This window comes from Rhinatrema bivittatum, chromosome 1 (assembly GCF_901001135.1).
Source record: "Rhinatrema bivittatum chromosome 1, aRhiBiv1.1, whole genome shotgun sequence".
Classification (NCBI taxonomy): domain Eukaryota; kingdom Metazoa; phylum Chordata; class Amphibia; order Gymnophiona; family Rhinatrematidae; genus Rhinatrema; species Rhinatrema bivittatum.
Window position 1 is genome coordinate 616053425 of NC_042615.1, and position 25297 is coordinate 616078721.

The following is a 25297-nucleotide window of genomic DNA, read 5'->3' on the forward strand; positions in this document are numbered from 1 at the left end:
ATTGTCTATTGTACCTGAAGATTGGAGAGTGCCTAATGTAATGCCAATCTTTAAAAAGGGCTCCGGAGATGATCCAGGAAACTATAAACCAATGAGTCTGACTTCAATGCTGGGAAAAATCGTAGAGACTATTCTAAAGAACAAAGTCACAGAATATGTAGACATAGTTTAATGGTATACAGCCAGCATGGATTTCACCAATTTGCTACACTATTGGAAGGGGTTAATAAACATGTGGATAATGGTGAGTCAGTGGATATATAGTGTATTTGGATTATTAGAAGGCATTTAACAAAATCTACCATGAGAGACCCTTGAGAAAATTAAAAAGGCACAGGATAGTTGACAATGTTCTAGTGGATTACAAACCAGTTAAAAGATATGAAGCAAAGAGTAGGACTAAATGGTGAGTTTTATCAATGGAGAAACATAAATGGTGGAATGCCTAAGGGATCTGTACAGGGTCTGGTACTTTTTAATATTTATTTATAAATGATCTGGCGGGAGGTGATCAAATTTGCAGACAGCACAAAATTATTCTGAGTTGTTAAATCACAAGCAGATTATGAGAAATTGCAGGAGAATCTTGTGAGACTGAGAGACTGGGCAACCAAATGGCAGATGAAATTTAATGTGAATGACTGACTGCAAAGTGATGCACATAGGGAAAAGTAACCCACACTATAGTTAGGTTTCAGATTAGGAGTTACCAACCAGGAAAAGGATCTGGGCATTATCATGAATATTTTGAAATCCTCGACTCAGTGTGTGGCAGTGCTCAAAAAAGGAAACAGAATGTTAGGAATTATTAGGAAAGGAATGGAAAATAAAATAGAGAATGTCATAATGCCTGTTTATCGCTCCATGGTTAGATCACACGTAGAGTACTCTATGCAATTCTGGTCGCCGCATCTCAAAAAAGATGTAGTTGAAATGGAAAAGGTACAGAGAAGGGCAAACAAAATGGTAAAAGGGATGGAAAGACTCCCCTATGAGGAAAGGCTAAAGTGGTTAGAGCTTTTCAGTCTGGAGAAGAGATGATTGAGGAGGGATATGAAGGTCTATAAAATCATGATTGGAATAGAATAGATAAATGTAAATCAGTTATTTACTCTTTCAAAAATACAAAAACTAGAGGATATTCCATAAGTTATTAAGTAGAACATTTAAAACAAATCAGAGAAAATTATTTTTCATTCAATGCATAATTAATCATTAGAATTAATTGTTGGAGTAGGTGGTAAAGGCAGTTAGTGTAGATGGTTTAGAAAAGGTTGATCAAGAACCTGGAGAAGTCCATAAACTGTTATTAACCAGGTAGACTTGGGGAAAGCCACAACTTATCTCTGGGCATTAGTAGCATGGGATCTATCTATTGTTTGGGATTTTGCTAGCTACTTGTGACCTGCACTGATCACTGTTAGAAACAAGATACTGGGCTTGATGAACCCTTGGTTTGACCCAGTATGGCAATTCTTATGTTCTTACCAGAAGCATGGGCAGGGAGGAATTTTCAGTGTTTGTAAGATTCTTTGGGGTTGCTGCAGAAGCAGCATTCACCGCCCCAGATGGGCGAAGAGAGTTTCAGTCATTGTGCAGCGGTGACACCTGGTGTCTGGACTTAAAGGTCATATTAGCCAATGTTGAAAGGAGCTGTGGTTTGAGGCCCCCAGCTGAGGACTGTCACTGAGATGGTCAGACTGAGTAGAAAGAGATACAAAATAGCAGAAAATCCACCAGGTAGTTGCGAATGAAGGCTCATGATGCCACAGCCCAACAAAGGCAAGCTCCAATAGAGCTAGAAGCCCAAAGACCTAGGAGGAATTTGCCAGGCCAGAAAAAGAAAGTTGAACATAGCTCCATGAAGCATTGGATGTTGGTTAAATTGTAGGGAAGAGCAATAACATTGAGTATAGGAGTGAAAGAAACCAAAGCATCAAATGTAACTCCAAGGTGATTGGCCTAGGAGAGAGAAATGATTGTTCTGCAAAGCTCTGTTACGAAGAAGGGCAAAGGCAAGACAGAAGGAAAGAGCATAGATGGATTTTAGTTTTTAGCATGTTGTTTGAAGAGATAGCAGAATATCTATGGCAGGGGTGGCAACCTCCAGTCCTTGAGAGCCAACAAATAGGCTAGGTTCTGAGGTTAACCACAATAAATATGCATGAAATAAATTTGTATGCAATGGAGGCAATGCATGCAAATCTATCTCATGCATATTCATTATGGATATCCTGAAAACCAGGCCTTTTTGTGGCTCTCAAGGATCAGAGTTGGCCACTTCTGATCTATTGCATATTCTTGCCTAAAATTATTAATGCCTATTGGTTCCCAATAGGAATAAGTTGCCAAACTGATAGCTCAAGCGACTGGCAACTTAAAAGCTATCATACAAATATCATTCAAAGCACGAGTTTCAATACAGTCGCAATGACATTTTAGTAAATGACTCCAAAACAAAACTCAACTCAGTAAAAAACCCTAACATTCCCGCTTCCAGTCTGCTCTTTCCAGAAAAAAAACAACTCAGTCTGTATGGGGACAAATAGGGAAGCTCTGTAAACTCTCTTTTCTTTATTAACCTGCCAGATTATTGTATGAACCATTTAAGGCATTGTTATTTAATTATCTATTATACATAATACTTACAGTGCCATTTTAAAAGCATCATCAATCAACTGTACTCTGTTAACAACTGGAATAACCTGTAAAAGTAATACAGATTGAGGTTAGCAAAACTAAGAAGTTCAATCTCATTTTCTAAATATATTATGTGGAGTATAAGCAAACCCTAAATTTATTTTTATATACGGGAGTTTTAGTTTTATAAAATACTGCTAGATTCAATCACAGACACTGATTTCCTGTAGCAGGTGAAGGATAAATTTAGCAAAATTCTATGGCAAAGTTTTTGAAATTCTGCTGCAATTATATGGCACATTTGCATAGACTTCTGTATTAAATAATGCTAATTTGCATTTTACTCTGTAAAAATAAACTTTGAAACTCAATTTCTGACATTTCATGTGTGTCTGGATAATTTATTTTGTTAATTGTTTGAGGAAAAAGGGATTTTAGTGATTGGTGTTGGGAAGGGAATGGAGAATAGGGGTTAGAAAGGGAGTAGGGGAAAAGAAAAGGAGAGGGGATCTTGGAGGAGGCCGATGAAGAAGGGTCACAGGGAGGAGGGACTGAGGGTTAGGAAATGGAGAGGATAAGAGCATCAAGGATGGGGGAAAGGAGAGAGCAGGGGAATGGAAGGAAGAGGAGGAGAAAGCATAGGGATTTAAGATCAGTAGAAGGAGGGTGGATCCATTTTCACACACCCAACCTCCTAATGCCAATCCTTTCACTTACATATACACACATTCTCCCATTCCCCTCACTTACATTGCTACATGCTCTTTCACATACACACATACGCACACAGGTGCTCTCACATACACACAGATGCTCTCATACATGCTCTTTCACACACATCTTTCACATATGCTCTTTGACACACATCACACACACCATATGCTCTCTCATACATACACACATGCTCTCTCACAAACACACACACTCTCCCTCTATCTCACTCACCCATGCTGTCAATCAGGCTGTCCCTCTCTTTTTTGGCTGTGGACAGGATGAGCTCAGCAGGCATGGGGCCTCTCATTTTCTTTTGCTGTCAGCAGCTGCCGGGATTTCTCTCTTCTTCTTCTTCGGCCAATGGCGGGTTGGGCTCTGCCAGCAGCCCAGGAATCATCCTCTCTTCTTCTGCCATTGGTAGATTGGGCTCCACTGGTAGCCCATGAGGCCTCCTCTTCTTTGATTACCAGTGGGTTGGGCTCCACCAGCAGCCCGGGGCCTCTTCTCTTTCACCTCTGGCATGTTGGATTCTGCTGGCAGTCCATGGGGCCGTCTCTCTTTTTTGACCACTGGTGGCTTAGGCTCCACCAGTGGCCCACAGTGCCTCCTCTCTTCTTCAGCCCTGTGGGCACACCATTTCTCTGTGCCATTGTAGGGCTCTTCTTCTGACCCATGGGAAGGGGAAATCCTGCAGACATGTTAATAAATGTGTGTTTGGTAGCAAGGTAAGGCAGCTGCAAAAGGATCATTTCGGGAGGCACTTTTTGCAGCTCCAAAATATTGCCACCTCAAGTGGATGCCTCACCTGCCTCTTTATAGAACCACCTCTGCCCCTACCATGGCTTTCACTATCATTTTTATGCTGATGAATCCTGGACCTACCTCTCTACATCAGAAATTTTACAGAGAATCCAGTCCCAAATCACAGCCTGCTTGTCTGCCATCACCACATTGATGTCTCACTGCCACCTTAAACTTAATATGGCTAAGATGGATCTTCTGGTCTTTCACCCTAAATCTGCTTCTCCTCTTCCCTCTTTTTCTATCTCTCTGCATGGTCCTCTCATCCTTCTGGTTCCCTTGACCCATAACTTTGGGGTCATCTTTGGTTCCTCTCTCTCCTTCTCTACACACGTCCAAAACACTACTAAAGTATGTCATTTCTTCTATAACATCACTAAAATTTGTCCCATCTTCTCTGAATATGTTACCAAGACTCTCATCCATTCTCTTATTATTCCTACTTAGAGTAATGCAACTTGCTCTTTGTGGGGCGTTCGCTGAACTGCAATCTAATCAAAATTTGGCTGCATAGCTTATCTTCTTTTAGCATTGCTATGACCATATAATCCCTCTTTTCAATTCATTACATTGGCTCCCCATCTGCTTCCATATCCAGTTCAAACTTCTCTTACTCACCTACAAAAGTATTCACTCTGCAGTTTCTCATTATCTATCTTCACTTCTCTCCTCCGATACACATCCTCAGGAACTCTGTTCATCAGGCAAGTTACTCCAATTTGTGCCCTTTTCCTCCACTGCCAATTCCTGATTCCATGCTTTTCATTTTGCTGCACTGTATGCCTAGAATAGACTTCTTGAGTATGTGCATCATGCTTTCTCTCTATCCATATTCAAATACAGTCTAAAAATTCATCTTTTTGAGACTGCTATTAATTCCTAACCATTTTACTGCAATAAATACACTTCCCATTGACTCTTGTTTGTTATCTATGTTTATCTTGACTAACTTGTAAGCTCAATGGAGCAAGAACTCTTTCTTATTTGTATATGTATAGCCCTTCATATGTCTAGTAACTCTTTATAAATGATAAATAGTAGTAATAATATTGAACAAATGACGTGTGTAAGTCTAAAATACAATGGGTGTCCATTTACAGCCGTTGTGCGGCTTGGCTAGTTAGCTGGATAACTTAAACCAGCTAACTAGAAGGGTATATTCAGTGATTCAGTCATGCTATTGAATATACCCGGCCATGTTAATGACAGCCAGATAAGTTTATTCGGCTATCTTCAGGACAGGTCTGTAGCCTGATCAGAGTTAGCTGGATAAGTTATCTAGCTAAAGCTGCTCCTCTCCAGAATGCCCCCTATCTATCCGGCTAAATTCTAGCCAGATAAGAGGCTGAATATGACGGTTTTGCTGTTTTAGATGATAACGTTTAGATTATCCATCTAAATGGTTTTTGAATATTGACCTCAATGAGATTATGTGGTTGATCTAGACATATAACATACGATCGGGATTATTAGGTCCCTATCATTCTTTCATTCTTCAGTGGACTGGGCAGATTTAAAAAGGGTTACATGCGTATATTACACGTGTAACTGCAAAAACCCGCTCCTGCGCGCGCCGAGCCTATTTTGTATAGGCCCGGAGACGCGCGCAACCCCGGGATGCGTGTATGCCCCGGGGCTTGAAATAAGGGACAGGGAGGGGCGGGACGGGGGTAAGGCCAGAGCCTCCAGGCACAACGGCCATTTGCCGCTGTGCCCGGGATTGTGGGCTGGCCATCGGCCGGCGCGCGCAACCTACGCCTGCCTGGAGGCAGGTGGAACTTTTAAGATAAAGGTAAGAGGGGGGTTTAGGTAGGGCTGGGGGGGCAGGTTAGGTAGGGGAAGGGAGGGGAAGGTGGGGGGTGGAAGGAAAGTTCCCTCTGAGGCCCCTTCAATTTTGGAGTGGCCTCGGAGGGAACGGAGGAAGGCTGCGCGGCTCCGCGCGCGCAAGTTACACAATTGTGCACCCCCTTGCGCGCGCCGACCCTGGATTTTATAACATGCGCATGGCTGTGCACACATGTTATAAAATCGGACGTACATTTATGTGCACCGGGTTGCACGCACAAATGTACGCCTGCGTGTACCTCTTAAAATCCGGCCTAATGGGAGGTTCTTTGTGCTTTGTGAGTCACATGCAATTGGTTTAGACACAGCCATATGATTTGCTCTGTTTATATCTCATGGCATTATTCACTCTTCTAAAGAAGTCTGCATTTAATGTTGTAAGAAGAATGTAGTTATTAACATCGGGATTGTTTGTGATACCCTGGCCAAGCAGATGCCAAAACATGAACCATATCAGTGGAATAGAAAGGGTCTTCAGCAAGGATTATGATAACCGCTGGTTTAGAGAGGTTTTATCCAGTGGATTGCTTTTTTAAGTAAAGTGGAATTCTAGGACATATATATATTTTACCCATTCAATTGCATCCAAGTATTTCCTAGGGCTTATGCTGCTGAGTTTGGGCCAATTTGGCAGCCCTTTTCTAGACTACTAGCTAGCAAACCACAGGGTGGCATGTTAGAACATTCTGACCGGCATATCACTCCCCCTACACTGTCCACAGCACTGCAAGCAAGCATTTCAAAATGTCCCCTACTCACCACTGGAATACTCTAAGATTTTCACTCTTTTCCCACGTGAGTATTAATATTGGATATCATGGGATATGGCTTCCAACATGAAGTTTACTCAATGTTCCTGAACTGGATAGATCAAGGAGTTTGTTGAATTTAGTCCAAAGGCAAATACGACAGCATACAACTCTTCAGACAGACTTCTGACCTGTCAACTGCACTCAACAACCCAGGCTAGCGGTTCTATCAACCAAAATGATAAGACTCACAGATCTAGGAAAAATACATTTGCAAATGCAGTTCAACACTATGGAACTCCCTACCTCTCCAAATCAGACTTGTTCCAAATATATATTTAGGTAAATGGTGAAATTCTGGCTCTTTCAATAAGGTTAGATATCCATTAATGACACCTACACCACTAAGATTCTTCACAGAATATCCTAACTGCCCAGCAAACACTCTTGATAGAGCTGAAACAACGAGAAGTATATGAAAACACTGAATATAGCTCTACAATCTTGTAAATAGACCAGTTCAATACACATTAGGGATGTGCAGAGGGACCGCATACATTACATTCGGTATTCGTATTCGTCGGGGGGGGGGGGGGGCAGATACATTGCATTCGGCAAGGGGGGCCCCTGATCCGTTCATGTGTTCCATTGTTATTCGTTTCCCGGCTAAAATTTAATTAACTACAACCCCCCACCCTCCTGACCTTCCCAAGACTTGCCAAAACTCCCTGGTGGTCCAGCGGTGGTCCGGGAGCCATCTACTGCACTCACGCTGTCGGCTGCCGGTATTCAAAATGGTGCCGATAGCTTTTGCCCTTACTATGTCACAGGGGCCGACCAATGGCACTGGTAGCCCCTGTGACATAGTATGGACAAAGGCTATCGGTGCCATTTTGAATACCGGCAGCCGACAGCGTGAGTGCAGGAGATGGCTACAGGACCCCCACTGGACCACCAGGGACTTTTGGCAAGTCTTGGGAAGGTCAGGAGGGTGGGGGTTTATAGTTAATTACATTTTAGCCGGGAAACGAATAAGAATGGAACGCATGAACGAATGCAATGTATCTGCCCCCCCCCCCGGCGAATACGAATACCGAATGTAACGTATGCAGTCCCTCTGCACATCCCTAATGTGTATTGAACTGGTCTATTTACAAGATTGTAGAGCTATTTTCAGTATTTTCATATACTTCTCGTTGTTTCAGCTCTATCAAGAGTGTTTGCTGGGCAGTTAGGATATTCTGTGAAGAATCTTAGTGGTGCAGGTGTCATTAATGGATATCTAACCTTATTGAAAGAGCCAGAATTTCTCTTATTTCCCTCTGCTGTGCCCCACCCACAGAGCTCTCTCTAGGGGAATTAAGATGGCCCAGGCATCTAGCTTGGAACCACACAGGTTAAGGAGGGAAAATAGAGTAACTCCTTCACATACCCGAGCCTCAGCTTGAACCTATTGGGGCAAGCGTCTTTATTCCCCCTGGATCCCAATCAGGGAAGTTTCTTCACACCCCAAGATGCCTTGTCTGGTATTGTACCAGCTAAACTCTTGGCTGGGTTTGTGGTTATAGGGACTTGCTCCCCACCTGTCTCAAGAGTTGCCCCATATACCCACCTTACCACCAACCACTGTGCCCTTTGCCCAGGGCACAGCCCCCCTCCTTCACATGAGTCCATGTACAGCTCCAGGTTCCATCTCTCTTCCGGTAGGATTCCTTGGATATCTTTTAGTTGCTCTAATGATGGCATCCATTGTCTTTTTATCATTGCCATGGCGTCTTCTGACTTCTGCATGCCATCAATACCTGCATTGCCTCCCTCTGGCTATTCTGTTATGGTAATGTTAGGCACACTAGTGCACCTTCCTCTGGCATTTTTGTAGTGCTTTTGTCTGGGCTCTCTGCAGCACCTCCTTCTGGCTCCTCTGCAGCACCTCACACTGGGCTCCTGGTAGCACCCCTCTCTGGACTCTCCACAGCAGCGGCTCCATCCGGTTTCTCTGCCGCCCCTCTCGCTGAGGTCTCCATGACCTCTGTGGCCTTCCATCTGGATCCTTGGCAGCACCTTTCTCAGGCTCCACATGCTGCCCTGGGCAGGCCATTCGGTACTGCTCCCTTCTGGTCAGTCTGTGTGGCCTCTCTCCTCAGGCCATTCCTTTAAGCTCCTCCCTGCATTCTCTGGTAACATAGTCTTTTGCATTGCACTCTGCTGTGCCTTCTCTGCATTCCCAGTGGCAGGAGCAGATTGCAGGAAAATATTGGCCCGGAGGATTGTTTCAAACTGGCCCATAGGGTATCTGATGCCCTTATGCACTTTCCCTGCAGCACGTGTGTCAACAGCTCCCAAAAGCCTGCCAATCAAACCTGGCTTCTGGCAGAATTGAGCTAAAATATCTCGAAAATAAACTTCATCTTTCCTAAATAACTATGAAGTTGAGCACATTCTAGTCCAGGGGTGAGCAGAGCTGCAGCCCCCTTTCAATCCATGCAAATAGGTTGGGTCCCCTATACATCTGCTTATATCTCTTATAGAGATATATCCTGGATTCCCGGTCTGGCTCTTGAACCATTTGCAAGTAATGACACTGCCAGCCAATGTCAGACACACATGCTCAGTCACAGATTTTTGGATTACAGAAACTTTATTGGCACATATACGTTCTCTGACACAAAGACACCCTCCTACACTGAGAGAGAGAGAGAGAGAGAGAGAGAGAGTGTGTGTGTGTGTGTGTGTGTGTCAGAGAGAAAGATACTCCCCCCCCATACACACACTCTCTCTCTCACAGACAAAGTGTGTATGGGTGTGTGTCTCTTTTTCTATCTGATACAGACACACAAACACTCTTTCTGACATGCTACTGTTGTACTGCTGCTTATGTGCTCACACAGTAAGTGCCCCCAGTTCAGCATTTCTGCATCATGGTGTAAAGTTGCTTGCCGCTAACCCTTTCCCATTCTGCAGCAGACCCTCCCTTTCCCAATCCCATTCCTACTAACTGCAGGCTACACAGTTTACTGCTTTTATGGTTCTCCAGTCTCTGCTCTGCCTACCAAATCCTGGGGAGGGGGGACCAGCAGTAACCTATACTGTTCCCTGGGATTATAAAAAGAGAAAATTAAGCCCTGGCGGAGACTGGGGAGTGCCACTAACCCAAAGTAGCACAGCTCCAGATGGAATTCTGCTTTCTCTTGTGGAGCCAGTGCAACCAGAGCTGGTGCAAGGATATTAGGTGTCATAGGCGAACCTTACAGCCTTGCACAGACTCCTGCCCCAACCTTCCCACAAATAATTTTAAAATATGCATTTATAGTAACAGATTTCACATGAAAAAGAATAGTCAGTGCTCTAAGGTAAAGATATCACTTATAACGTGTATTATTTATATGTACTGCTATGGTACCAACCAGAAACCTCTGCAAAACAATTAAAAAGACACCTGAGCCATATTATTGGGATTATTGTAGAGCATGTCGACCCTTAGAAAGCTTTAAGTAAACTGAATTACAATATAGTAAACCTCCCATATGAAAACAGTACTAACTACCACCACTCAAACAGTAACAACCCTACCTATGAAAAGGCAACACTGCAAATATTGCACCACACCCTAAAACACTGGTGTGGTGTTTTACACCCTAAAATACCAATACACCTGATATTAGAAAAAAACAGCAAAAGCCAAGCTTAAGATCCCTACACAGAAACTACAAGCTAGCCGAACACCTTACCTCAGTCACACATATAGAACACAGACAAACCTTCACCAAATACAGAATAAAGAAACAATAAATTATAACTATAAACATGGAGACAAAAACTAAATTGTAAACCATAAGAAGACAGACTCTGTATGCAGTGCAACAGTGGAAAAACAGAAACATCATCATTCCTCATTAAACATTGAACAATAAAATCAAGATATATAAACCATAAATCATAATAGTAAAACCATACTCATAAGAATAATAAATATTTCAAAGTAGCTGATGAATAGAACATCCAATGATTTAAAACATATAACATTGTTTTTAAAAATTTCCAAACAGCAGACACATCAAATAATATTAAATAATTAAAACTAAGGCTAAAAAAATCACCTGCTCTTACTTGGGAACTTTAGACTCCAGTCACACTGAGATTGTCATGGATTAGTCAGGAATAGGAACTGTGCACAAACTTTCTCCTTTCTGTCATATATACACACTAACATACTGTTAGGATTCTGTAAATATCAGTTGGTAAGTGAACCCTTGGCCAAAGTGAGAGGTGGTACCGCCCACAGGGAGGAGCCCCATGAGCCTCACTGTCAGGAGGCTAGGTCTCAGCTGGGGTTAGACACAGAAGCAATATAGAGTCTTTATTAAAGAGATAGAAGCACTACCCATGGAGTGGGGGGTGCCAGAGAGGAGGTCACATAGACCCAGAGACACAGGGTCGATGGAATAGGAAGTGCCCAGAGGGAATACCTCCATAGCGTTGGTAGAGGTTCGTGGAGCGGGTACACCAAATAGGTCTCCTGTAGAGATGGTAATGGCCCACGAAGCAGGGTACACCGAAGAGGTCTTTGTAGAGATGGGAGTGGCCTGCGGGGCTCGGTACACCAATAGTGTCCTTCGTAGAGACAATAATGACCCGCAGAGCAGGGTATGCTGGTGGGGACCTCTGTAGAGATGGCAGTGGTCCGCAGAGTGAAGTGCACAGTCGAGGCCCTCGGTGGAGGTGGCAATGGCCCGCAGAGAGGGGGTACACTGGTGAGGATCCTCGGTAGAGCTGGTAGTGGTCCACAAGGCGGGGTGCGCCTGTGAGGTCCTTGATAGAGTGGCAAGGGTCCATAGAGCGGGTACCTCTGAAGGAGTCCTCCATAGAGATGGTAGGGAAGCACTTGATAGAATAGAAAGTGATTCGCAGGCGGAGTACTCATGGTTTAATGATCTGTGACAGGATGTAGGTACCATCAAAAAAAGAGTTATTGGACATAGTAAGCTACTTAAGGAAAGATTATGCTGACCTGGGGACACATATGATGGAAGTTGAAGACCACGTGGAGGAATATGACACAGGATGGAAGAAAAAATTGCAGCTTGGTCAATGCTTTGACAGAAGAGAATAAGGTTTTGCGAGCATGCATTGAAGATTTAGTGACCAGATTGAGAAGGGGAATCTCTGTATATGAGGAGTTCTAGAGGGAGCAAATTACTTGGATTGCTCACAGTTGTGACAAGTATTTGTATGGTGACTTTATGCCATGATGAGGAGGTAGAGGGTGTGACTATGATTGATTTTGAAAGGGCACATAGATCCTTGGTGCAGCCGAGAGGAAACTTGATGAGAGACATAGTGGTTTGTTTCCACAAATTTACCATCAAGGAAAAAGTCCTTAGCCAAGAGAGGAAAATGAGAGAAATACAATGGAAAGGCCATAAAGTGGAGATATTTCAGGACTTAATGCCATTGACAAAAAAAAGGAGAAATTTCAGAGAAATATTGCAGGTGCTTCGCAAGGAAAACCACAGATATGAATAGCTGTTCCCATCTGGCTTGCAATTTACAATCAATGGAGTATCCTCCCAGGTTAAAACCATGGAAGAGGCAGCAGAAATTCTGCATGCAACGGGGCTACTGAAATATCCCCCAGCAAATAAAGGGGCACCCTCATCATCTAGTAAAGATGGACCCATCAACTGGCAGCAGGTGCAGTCTGGAGGCAGGAGGCTTCAAAGGCAATCAGGAGGTTCATCTTCCAGAGAAGTGGTGGCTTGACGTGAGAAGGGCAGAAGAACATGATTTGATATGGGAGTGTCAGTCTTATAAAGGAGGGATCAGAGTCCTAGAATGCAGATAACATTTTGGGGAAAAAAAACTGGTCCTAAGTTGTTTAACCATATTGCTTGATTGTTTGGATTGTGTTGGTTCTTATGCAGCAACATTTGATGATACAGGGTGGCCTATGGAAAAGTAGCCTGCCTGCGTGGCACTGCTATTGGAGGTGGGCTACTTTTCCATGGGCCACCCTGTATAAAGCTGGTTTAGGTTGGTTTAAATCCTTGCTGGAAGGGATGCAATTTTGAGGGTATCTGGGGGTGGAATCTAGTGTGTGTATCACCAATCCTCAAGGAGGAAGTTTGGAGGAAAAGAGAGGGAAGAGCAGGCTGGGGGGTGGGGGGCGGGGGCAGGAGGGGGATAGGATGGAAGGGAGGGAGTAGGAGGGACAATGTGGTAATGTCATTATTGGTAAGCCTTATGATGCCATGTACACCAAACGGAATACAATGTGTATGTATGTAAGCAAGTGTTAGAATGGGGCGGGGGGGGGGAGGAAGAATTCTTTGCTAGAAAGTCTAAGGGATATCCAACAGGGATGGCCTGGAAATGATGATGTACAAATGGCTAAGTTAAAGATTGCATCTTTAAATGTGAAAGGTTTAAATACTCACTTAAAAGGGAAGTTGTTGTTGAAAGAGGCATTACAGAATGATGAATGTGGATATCTATTTTTGCCAAGAAACTCACTTGAGGAAAAGACATGAGCATTTGCTGATCTCGAACCATTTTCCTCAACAATATTTTGCATCAGTTAATACACAAAATAAATATTGTGGAGTGGAGATTCTTTTTGCAAAGAATATGGTTGTGGATGTCCAGTCAATCATCAGAGAAATAGAGGGATGATATATTATCATCAAACTAAGACTATAGAAGGAGATGGATACCCTAGTTAACCTTTATGCTCCCAATATAGCCCAAGGGGTGCTTTTTACTTCTCTTTCTAAGACTTTGGAAAGTTGGGCTTAATTTCATGTAATAATTGGTGGGGATTTTAATTTAATGAGATATTCTTATTTGGACAACTTTGGAGGTAGATATACCACTTCGCAATCTAGCAGGAAGTTCTTTAAATTGCTGATGGCTGACTTGGAGTTAATCAATATCTGGAGACTGGTCCATCCTACTGATTTTAATTATACATTTTTTTCTAAGGCCCACAAGGTCTATTCAAGAATTGATTATTTTTTGCTGGATAAGTCACTGGTTCCTCAACTAGTGGAGTCAAAGATGGGGCCAATAACCTGGGCTGACCATGAAACCATATGGTTATCTTTATCAATTACAGGAGGGCATTTAGGGAGGAGTTTTTGGAAACTTAATGAAAGCTCATTAGACGACCAAGAATTTTGTGATACATTGTGATCAGATTTACAGGAATATTTAATAGATAATGATAATGGAGAAGTTTCACCTTATGGGATTGCTTGAAAATTGTGGCCAGGGGGGAAATAATCGCAAGAGAATCCTATGTGAAAAAACAGGAAAAAAAGCAGGCTCTCCCTTTTACAAAAAAGGGAGAAACTGGAAATACAACATAAGAGGAATGCTTTTCTCCACCTTGGATTCCAATTAGCTGAATAAAAAAGGGGCGTTTCAGAGGCGTTCCGGGAAAGGACTGAGAAATATGGCTAACCTAGCTGAATATCGGCTATATCCGTCTAGGTTAGACGCATAACTTTAGACCTGCTTCAGAGCAGGTCTAAAGTTATGCGGCCTTGTGTGACTAGACAATGCACTACTTAGCAGTCATCTATTAAAGAAAAGCTAAGTAGCGGTTATCTATTAAAGAAAAAATAAGTTGCCCCATCCCCTCCCCCAAAGCGTAGGTCAATTGTATCCTACCACCCCCCCCCCCCCCCCCCGCCTCCTAAACCTTTTTAAATTGTAGAGATTTGCCTCATTTTGTAAGCCAGGCCCCCTTCCCGATGTTACCTTTAAAAGGACCTTAGCCTCCTCTCCCTCCCACCCACTCACTCGGAAAAATCATGGCTCCCGCACTCCATCCCCATTCTCATCCCCTGCCCCTCCCCATCCTCACCAATACCTCTGGCAAAGGCAGTGCTGGAAGTTTAAGCTTACATTCAAGTTCATGCTTCCAGTGCTGCCTCTGTCAGATATTCTCAGCTATTCTCAATCTCTGAGCAACACTGGAAGCACATTAAACAGGTGCTGTAGAGGCTACGGGAACATCACCTCTATGCAAAATTGGAGAAATGCCTCTTTGAACATGAACAACTTTCCTTTTTGAATTATATCATCTCCCAGACCAGCTTCCACATGGTTCTTGCTAAACAAAAAGCCATTCTAGACTGTCTCGGTCAGTGGGCCTATGGGTGCTACAATGTTTTTTAGGTTTCGCAAACTACTACAACAATACATAGCAGGATACTCAACTCTCGCAGCGCTATTTACCACCTTAATCAAAAAGGGCACGGATACCTGGTGCTAGCCAGTAAAAGCCATTGATAACTTCCAGGAACTCAAATGAGCATTCTCCCAAAGACCCTGCGTACAGCATCCAGACTCTGACTGACCCTTCATTCTAGAGGTAGATGTCTAGACCCTTGGGATAGGGGCTGTCCTAGAGAGTCCCTCTTGCCTTGCTCCTTTTTTTCCAGAAAGTTCTTTCTGACAGAGAAGAATTACACAATTGGGGATCGGGAACTCCTTGTGGTAAAATTGGCACTGGAAGAATGATGGCATCTCCTAGAAGGAGCCAAACACCAGATAACAATCTATACCGATCACAAAAACCTAGAGTACCTACAACAGGTGCAACAGCTCAACCCAGGACAGGCCAGATGGTCTGTCTTCTTCAATCGGTTAATACTAAGCTTCGCTACTGAACAGCGGCAAAGCATCAGAGAATAGATACTCTCTCCTGGTCCTTTCAGATGGAGGATAGTCCAGAGCTCATCATCACATTATCGATCCAGCAAGGATCATCGTCCCTGCCAGTACACTGGTACCCCCTGGAAAGATGGTAGTGCCTAAGCATCTTTGCAAATGAGTGTTAAAATGGGCTCATGACTCATGCCTGGAAGAACATCCTGGAGTTGTCCACACTCTTGAACTCCCATAGCAAATCTGTATACCCATGCAAAGGCAGATTAATTTTCAGGAATACTAGGTTTTCTATCAAGGTGACAGCCTGGAGCGATGAGAGCTTAATGATGACCTCTGTTATCAAAAACACTCTTTCGCTGGGAACACTCATTGGTGGACAAGAGAGATAGCGCTGAGCCACTCTTGGTAAGTCTGGCCAAACGCTGGACTTCTGGGACCAATATGCCAGCACATCTGTGTCTATATCTTTGATGGACTCTGCAAGATAATGTATCACTGAGGTTTGAGCTGCTGTCTCCTTTGCTGGTATAGGATGTGTGTCTTTCTTCCCAGCTGCTTTTGTGATTGCCTGGGACAGAAGTGAAGATTGTTTCTCTTTTACTGTGGAGGAGGGAGTGCTAGGTGGTGATGATAGTATGCTGTTCTGACTTGCATTAATGTAAGACCTGAGCAGTTCTGGTGTTTCCTCCTGTGCTACATCCCTCCTCTGCCACAACCTCTGGTGCTCTGGATCACATAATATAGTGAGCATGTATGTGAGGTTTCTGGTCAGAGGTCGTAGTCTCTCTGTCACCTGCTTTTCCAAAGATGCCAAACAGTGCAGCACCTCATCTCTCATTCCCTCTTCCTGTTGACAGCCCTTCAGCTTTTCTAAGAGGATAATTACTATGGGGATGACATCTTCCAAGGTGGCGCTTGAGGCACTCAGCTCCTCTGTGGCATCCTTAAAGGGCTTCAGGATTTTCACAAGCTGTCTCATGACTGACCAATCATGATGCCCTAGGGGAGCCTGAACACCTATCTCCATTTCCCAAGACAGATCATGCAAGGGTGTCTGCTGCTCCACTAGCCTCTGCAGCATCATGCAGGTAGAATTCCAGTGGGTGCCCACATCTTGAATGAGACGCTTGTGAAGTATCCATAATTCCTTCTGCTTTTCATGGAGAAGCTGCCCTGCCTTGACACTTCAGTGGAAGTGCTCAGCTATGTTCTTACACTTGTCTATTAAATTGTATAGGTAGATTTACTCTGGGTCACTGCACCCCAGCCCTATGACCTCCTTCACTGCTAGGTGCAGACTGTGAACAAGGCATCATATACCCTGATATCCCCCATCAGACATTGCCTTTTCCATATTAGAGCCATTGTCAGTGACAAAGAAACCTACATTTAGACTTTAGACTCTCTGATCCAGCCTCCAGCCCTCCAGCATTTCTCAAATGGTTCCTACAATATTTGCCAAGGTGAGTGTGTAGCAAAGCCCACCTGCACCCTGATACTCTGTTCCCTGTGGAGCTACTTTCAAAGGCACTGGAACCCTGTGACTGCTAGTGCCTGCCCTTTCTCTTTCCTCCGACACAACAGGGTCTGGCAGAGACACAGATGGTGCTGGCATATCCTCCCCAAATTTCAATTCCTTGTAGCTTGACATGCCTACTTCCTGCTGATGTTTTGGATTTGAAAAAATCTTTCTTTATTTTGGTTGGGGAACTCACTGTCTTGTAAAAAAAATCCCCTACCATCTGTGGGCTTGACATGGCCTCTAGTACCTTTCACTGTCATGATGGAATTTTATCAGCCGCAGTACCTGCTTGCTGGGATTTAAATGATGGACAAAATATGTTTTTATCTTTATTATTTTCAATTAATTGAATGTCTGTGTGACACTGACTAAAGTGATCACTCTGTGTGTAATGTTGAACAACAACTCAGAGAGAGAATGCTCTGCTGACTAGTACATTGCATGCACACACACACACAACAAGCAAAGAATGGTGATGTACATGAGTATGTAGCACAGCCATATACTAGTAAATGCAGTTAAAAAATTAATCCACAAAGTGGCTGGCTTTACCTGTGAAAGCACCGCCTACTTTCTTTGTATATGCACTGACTCTGGTGCACAGATCCAGACAGAGTTTTAAAAAACTCACTCTATCATGGGCACTGTGGCACAGTTAGCTAGCACAGCATTAGCGCTAGCTGGCGCTGCTAATATTTCACTGCAGCATGTTTAAATGTAAATCACTGCAGCCAGCAGCCAAAGCCTTTCCCCAGAAGAGGAGAGGGGGCTTGAAAACACCTGCCTTTTTCTTGGTCAATGGCCATGACAGTGAGATGTAAATTAAAAAAAAATAAAATAAAAACCTATGCAGATGACCACAGCAGCCAAAAGGATTGGAAATGAATCTTTCTGATGTTGAGAAAGAGTACACTGTTGATTCAGAACCCTGTGGAGTATAGAACAACACAGAGTTCACCAAACAGCAAAAGTAATGTTTCTCTCTTGAAAGAAAGAATCAAATGCAGGTTGAAACAGTCTGCACATACTGTAAGAATAGTCAGAGCAGTGATTCGCTGTTTAGAAAAATGCTTCACTCTGATACATTCCCTTACTTTGTCAGTATGGTTTCCTTGACAACAGATCCTGGTTATTTTCTGCCCTCACACATGAGTCATAGGCATTAGGGCTGGTTGCTATGGAGACTCTCACATGACCAGCTTGAGCCTCAGATAGGTAGGCTCTATTCTTTACAATGCAGCCAATGCTTTTCTATGGGAAATGGAAACGAATGAAATGAATGACATGTTTCATTCGTGGGACACACTCATTTGTTTTCGGGGGCCAACAAATCAAACAAATGGGGTATATTCATTGCAGTTTGGACATTCATTTTAAACGAAGGCACATCTCTAAAACATATATTCATTGTTGATTCTTTACCCTGGTGCCTGGCTTTTGAAAACTGCTGTTTTAAAAGCTAGTTTAAAATTATACATAGGAAGGGTAATTTTCAAATAGTCTAGTGATAAAGTCCGTGTGTATATTGTACACATGGACTTTATGGAGTATTTTAAAAGCAAACTTATGCACATAAGTTCACTTTGAAAATTTGTAGGTAATTGGCCAGGTACATGCAGAGATTCACTTGCATAAAAGTTACTCCTCTTCTTTTGAGGATCATAGCTTGGTGTGTACACTTATATGCATAATTTTTAAAATCAAAAGGTTTGTGCGTTGGTGTCAATTCCACCCCATCTCTGCCTTGGGATGTCTCTGTTCAGTTTGCATAAAAGTATGCATGAAACACATATACTTTTATGTAAACAGAGCCCTGGCTGTTTTACACACATAAATCCAAGTTTTATTCACATGAACGGTTTTGAAAATTACCCCACAATACATAATGATTTAAAACTTTCAAAAATCACATAATCTAGTAGCTATATTGATAATACATTTTTTTCAACTTTTGTCCTTGTATTTTCTCCTCTCTTTTCTGGATTCATTTCCTTGTTTTTTTCTTTCCATTTCTTTCTCCTGCTTTTTAAGTCCTTCCCTTGTTTCCTCCCTCCCCACCCCACCGCTTCCTCCATTTCTGTTTCTTCCATGGCATTTCTATCCATTTCTTTATTTCAGTCTCTTTCTGTCTTCTTTTCATCACTGATTCTTCACTATTGCTTTCTTTCACCCCTACATTGTATTCCTCCATCCCCTCTTTCCTAGCCCTTCATGTATCCCCGTATGTGTGTGGCTCTTGCTCCCCCAAAGTTCAGTTTTTCCCTCTGTTTCTCCTTCTTCTCAGGCCTTCACATCTATCTCTCAGGTGATGCTCTAGTGGAACTCGGAAGGCAGAAAAATTTATTAAAATAGTTTGGAATATTGAGGGCAATTTTTGAAACCATTTACCCATATAAATAGATATTTACTGATAAAAGAACTTTTTGAAAATTGCCTATCCTGTATGAAGGTAAAAGTACACACATTCCACATTTTCATGGAGGTTTTTCCAGGGTGGTGTTAGGTTGAAGGAAGCAACACCACAATGAGGAGTGCATTTTCAAAGGAGGTATGCACGTAAAAGAAGCATATATCATAGCAATTTTCAAAAACCCACTTACATGGGCCTGTTCAGCTTGGAGAAGAGACGGCTGAGGGGGGATATGATAGAGGTCTTTAAGATCATGAGAGGTCTCGAACGAGTAGATGTGAATCGGTTATTTACACTTTTGGATAATAGAAGGACTAGGGGGCATTCCATGAAGTTAGCAAATAGCACATTTAAGACTAATCGTAGAAAATTATTTTTCACTCAATGCACAATTAAGCTCTGGAATTTGTTGCCAGAGGATGTGATTAGTGCAGTTAGTGTAGCTGGGTTCAAAAAAGGTTTGGATAAGTTCTTGGAGGAGAATTCCATTAACTGCTATTAATCAAGTTTACTTAGGGGTAGATTTTAAAAAATTGCGCGATCGCGTACTTTTGTTCGCACAGCAGGCGCGAACAAAAGTACGCTGGATTTTATAAGATACGCGCGTAGCCGCGCGTATCTTATAAAATCCGGGTTCGGCACGCGCAAGGGGATGCACATTTGTGCAACCTGCGCGCGCCGAGCCCAGTGCAGCCTGCCTGTTCCCTCTGAGGCTGCTCCGATTTCAGAGCGGCCTCGGAGGGAACTTTTCTTCGCCCTCCCCCCACCTTCCCCTACTTAACTCACCCCCCCGGCCCTATCTAAACCCCCCTACCTTTGTCGGCAAAGTTACGCCTGCTGAAAGCAGGAGTAACTTTGCGCACGTCGGCCGGCAGCCCCGCTCCATCCTCCGGTCCCGGGGGCTGGTCTGGAGGCCTTGACCATGCCCCCGGGCCTTAACCACGCCCCTGGGCCTGCCCCCGAAATGCCACGGCACGCCCCCCGAAACGCCGCATCGTTTTGGGAACGCCCACGGACACACCCCCTCCCTCCCCTTTTCGAAAGCCCCGAGACTTATGCGCGTCCTGGGGCTTTATGCGCGCCGGCCTTTTAAAATCCGCCCCTTAGGGAATAGCCACTGCTATTAATTGCATCAGTAGCACGGGATCTTCTTAGTGTTTGGGTAATTGCCAGGTTCTTGTGGCCTGGTTTGGCCTCTGTTGGAAACAGGATGCTGGGCTTGATGGACCCTTGGTCTGACCCAGCATGGCAATTTCTTATGTTCTTATGTTCATACATAAAACCTTATGAAAATTCCGCCCTATGGAGTTACACACATAAAAGTAGCTATTTTCCAAACCCAGTTTTACATACATAAATCTTTTTCAAAATTACCTCCATAGTTTTATATTTTCAAAACTGTGTGCGTTGCTTTGGCTGGAAAATGTATCCACAGAAAAAGCAGGTGCAAATCTTCTGTGTTCTTCACCTTTTGAGAATTGTTGCAAAGTCCACAGGGAAAAGTACCTGCAGCAGCTATCTGCAAAGTTTTGAAAATTGCCCCATTATATGTAGCCCCTCTTGAAGCCTCAATATGCTTCACCTTCCCAGAGGGAAGCTGTAGGGGAAGGTCTCTTGCCTTCATCCAGGGCCCTGTGGAGCCAGTGCAGGCCCAAGGCAGTAGAACACAAATCACTGCAGTAGCTGATGACTGCGGAAAGTCAGGAGAAAGGAAACAGCAGTTGCCAGAAGCTCTTCTCATGCTGTGGCAAAGTGAGCAGAGGAGACTGACATCAGCTGAGGCTACTTGAATAGTGAAAAAGCAGCAGAAAAGGAAACCTGAGTCATGGGGAAATGCAGCAGAGGGGCAGCAGTGTGAGTGTCTTGTCTTCCACCAGAGAACTCTCTGTCTCCATGGTTGTTCCTCTTCACTGCATGGGCTTGTAAAGAGATAGGAAGAGGAGAGGCAGAGAGTTCAGCGCATTCTCACCATCCCATCTCAACTTCCTGCCCCATCTTCCGTCCAGGGACTGCATACAGGGTGTCCTATTGCTGAGAGATCCTGCAGGTGATACAGGAAATGGGCAGACTGCTCAGGAGCCTCCTTGAAGGTTCAGAAGATTTGGGCTGTATGTTCTGAGGACAAACTAAATGATATCCTGCAAAAGAGTCCTTCTTTTTTTGGGAGCCCCTGCTATTATAGAAATCTCAAGAGTAACCATATAAGAATTTTCACAGCATTTAAACAGAGAGAAAAGTATAAGGTATCAAGCTAGTTTAAAATAAGCCTTATATTATAACATAACATAATATTTAGCTTAAAATAAAGGTAGACTGGCCCCATGGTTCAGACTGTAGCATTATGAACAGTATAAGAGACTATTATATGCTATAGAGTGAGTATAAGAGACTATTATATGCTATCTTGTTCAGCAGGGTGAATGCATGCCATGGAGGTGGTGTACATAGGCAGCGGTCATTTCAGCAGCATCTCTTAACAGCCAATGAGCGTTACTGAGATTTGCCTAGGAAGAGGCACCCCTCCAGCCTTTGGGGCAAGGTAGGATTATGTGCCACCCACTGCATGCTGTTTGGGGCAGGGGAAAGGGACTTAGGAGAAAAATATGGCCAGAATGACAAAAAGATAATGTAGATAAACTAGCAAGCAGGGAGGTGGTTGTAGAAACGAGGTTCTGGAATTCAGGATTGGTATACAGTATGTAAAAGGCTACTAAACTGGGCTGCATGTCACTAGAGTACTGCCCTTGAAAAAGGTCTGGGCGGGAGTGGAGGAGGGGATGTGCTGGACTCGTAAGACATGTCCTGACGTTTTTGGCGATGGTTGATGAGTACCTGGGGAGGAAGTGCCTCCGTGTGATGATTGTCTTATGGAGATTTCCTGTAAAGACTGATATTTCTGAGACTCTGATTGAAGAAGTTTGGCTTTAACAGAGGAAAAGGGGCTGATGCAAACAGTTACCCTGACCTTACAGTGATAGATAAGGATCTATCCTTAAATGAAATGTTAGAGGATAACATTCAGTCAGAGCCAGAAATGCTCTGAATGTTGAATGTAAGGTTGAAACAATGGAATAGTCAGTTTTATACCAAATCATTGGAAACTGACCTACAAAGTTACTGGATGACATTCAAAATAACTTTGATTATCTCGACTTGCTGGAACCATATTGTTTAGAGTGTCACTTAACATTGGGTATATGCTAACTAATGGAAAGGTTCTTTCTAAAATGTGCAATGTGTGTTTTGTTGTGTGTGTCCACTTTAATTGGAAATGAGAAAAGTATCCACAAGGGGTGGCATATCTGAGGTCCAATAAACCTGTACCCAGGGGTTACTGGGAGTTGGAGATCCAGGGTACCACCAGGAGACTGGTGTGCCCGGAATGCCTCTTCTCAAAGAAAGGGCTCTGCGGAAGCTTTCCCCCTCTAGGGGAAATGCCCAAGGCTGAAGGGGTGCGTCTCCCCAAGAGGAAACAACTTGGAGATCTAGATGTGGGTTCTAAAGAAGGAAGCAGTTAATTGGGGCTCCACAGTCAGAGTCCCAGAAAGTGGTTATCTGTAGGGGCTAAAACTAGGGAAGCCAGGGGTCCCTTGCTGCAGCCTCAAACAATGTTCCTAGAATTACTTGGAAGGATACCAATTGGCTTCCATGTGGTAAGCAGAGTTATTCTCAGCTGGTTCACTATCCCATCTGCTTGATCATTTTATTTGTTGTGAACCCTACAGAGAGACTGGTACTCAGCCCCTAAACAGATAATATCAGACCGCTCTCACATTTTATGTGCCCCTTCTGTGGAAGGAAGTACAAGTATATGGGATAACACAAAATAAGAACTTGCATTTGGGTCCTTTTCAAGTTGAAGTGCAAGTCTGTCCCAGTTCAGTTGGTCATAATTTGCTCGGTAATAACCAGTTACATTGACATTTAAAAGGATCCACTCATGATCTGAGGAGAGCTGCATTTCAGGAAAGACTTCTGAAAACGTAAAAAGAAAGAGAAGTGTCTGTAAGATTTGATTAGTTATACAACTATATGAGATTATATGGGGCTCATCGTTCTATACTCATTTTGAGAGATAGTATAGTGAGTAGAGTATAAAGGCGAGTATTTAACTTAGACCTCCTAGGACATAAGCTCAGTTCTCCTGACTCTCTGTGTAACCCAAGGTAGGCCACATTATCTCCCTGTGCATCAGCTCACTTTATTTATTTATTTAGATTTCTATTCTGCCTTTCAGCCAGTTCAAAGCAGATTAGATTCAGGTACTGTAGGTATATGTCCGGGTAATCATTACAACAACAGTGTTCCTTCAACTCTTTAAGCTGCTTTCACATAGTCCAGACACCAGAAGGAGGACATCAGGTTTTCCATTCTTGAGGCAGATAGACAGCTGTGCATACATTTCTGAAATATTTAACAGTATCGTGTGCTGTAGTCCCAAATGGATGAAAGTGGTTCTGCAGTCCACAAGCAAAATGGTCAAAAATAGGATTTACTAAACAACGATTGCTGCTGTTTGTAAAGCTGAGTGTAAACACAGGGAGGTTAATTTTATATCAGCCCATGTAGGGCTGAGCCTTCAAAGCAGACTTACGCTTATATGTCTGCTTTGGAAATTTGCGGGTTGTCCCGGTACAAGTATGTATATACGTGCCAAAAATGTTAGCCCTGCTCCAGGGTAGGGGGGAACCTTTTTTCTTAAACATTTACGTGCATGCTTTTGAAAATCATAAGTATTTGCATAAATGCTTTCCCCACCCCAATTCTGACCTCCCCCCCACTGGAATGCCTCTTCTAGTGTGGGTAAAAGTATGTGCAAAGTGGGGGTTTGTGTGCACTTTTACGTGCACATAAAGCAGAGTTCTATGAATGTAATTCGCTTTGAAAATCGAGCCTAGAATCTTTATAACAGAAAAAATATATTTATCCTAGCATTTTGCTAAAATTATCAAGCAGAGGCAGCTGAAATTGTTTTTTGAATAGATTATTAATCTTATAAATCATTTTTACAAAATGAGCAAAAAATGTTTAAATAGCTATTTATTCCAGCTACTGGGAAAACTCTCTGGTATCAACTTTATGTTTCACAATTGCAGGAAACTTTCATATATCATGGGATTATTCTCCTTTCTTGTCTTATTGTTTATGTTTTAAGAGGTTCCTGAAGCAGCTGGAACGAGAAACGTGATCATGTCGAACTGCGCTCTGATATCTACTTAAGGGAAGTACCCTGAATTTGAATGCATTTCGCTTGTTTTTTAGAAAATAAGGATAAAAAGGAAAAAAGATACAAAAAATAATTCTAAACACAGAACTGAGTCTGGACCAATGATTAAAGATGACCCCCATTAGCGGTTTAAAAAGAGAGCAGTAATGTTCGTATACCGTACATCGTATTCCGTAATCTGTAATGAAGGTCCATTAAAATTCGATGTGAAATAAGGGAAGGATTTATATTAAGAAATTGGGATTCTAGCCAAATTAAGATATGATTTAAGCTTAAAAACATAAATGTTGACATCTTTTTAAACATATAGGATTAAATACATTTCCAGAATTTTTGCCTTTTTAAACTAATCCAAAATTACACCTTTCTTTTCTTTTACAAAGCTTAAAGGCTTATAAGAGTTTTTATTACATTTGTGAAGAAAAATATTACTTACTGCTTCTATTATCTAGCCACATTAAGGGTTGTTCATATCCATTTTTTATCCAAGAGACCGGAACAATCCATGTGTGACTTCCAAAAAGAAAAAAAGGAGAAAATTATCACTATAAGATCTAAACTGCAGAATGCAACACGGGCATGAACAATGAGGATAATCTAGTACAGATCGTTATTATTACTATTATTATTACTATTTTTATTATTATTAATATTTAGCTATGGAGTGCCTTTAACAAATGCCTAACTGGTGATATTCTTTGGACATAAGCGTGCTA

At 42.8% G+C, this 25297-nt stretch overlaps 1 protein-coding gene across 1 annotated transcript in view; it reads right to left on the bottom strand.

Moving 5' to 3' along the window:
* The window catches only part of LVRN (laeverin), a 175417-nt gene that overhangs the window by 92433 nt on the left and 57687 nt on the right, over positions 1-25297 (bottom strand). The window contains exons 11-13 of the mRNA XM_029571204.1: positions 25018-25094; positions 23193-23329; positions 2650-2705 (exon numbers count right to left, since the gene is read on the bottom strand). Of these exons, the coding sequence (XP_029427064.1) occupies positions 2650-2705; positions 23193-23329; positions 25018-25094 (270 nt within the window). The remainder of the gene's footprint in view (positions 1-2649; positions 2706-23192; positions 23330-25017; positions 25095-25297) is intronic.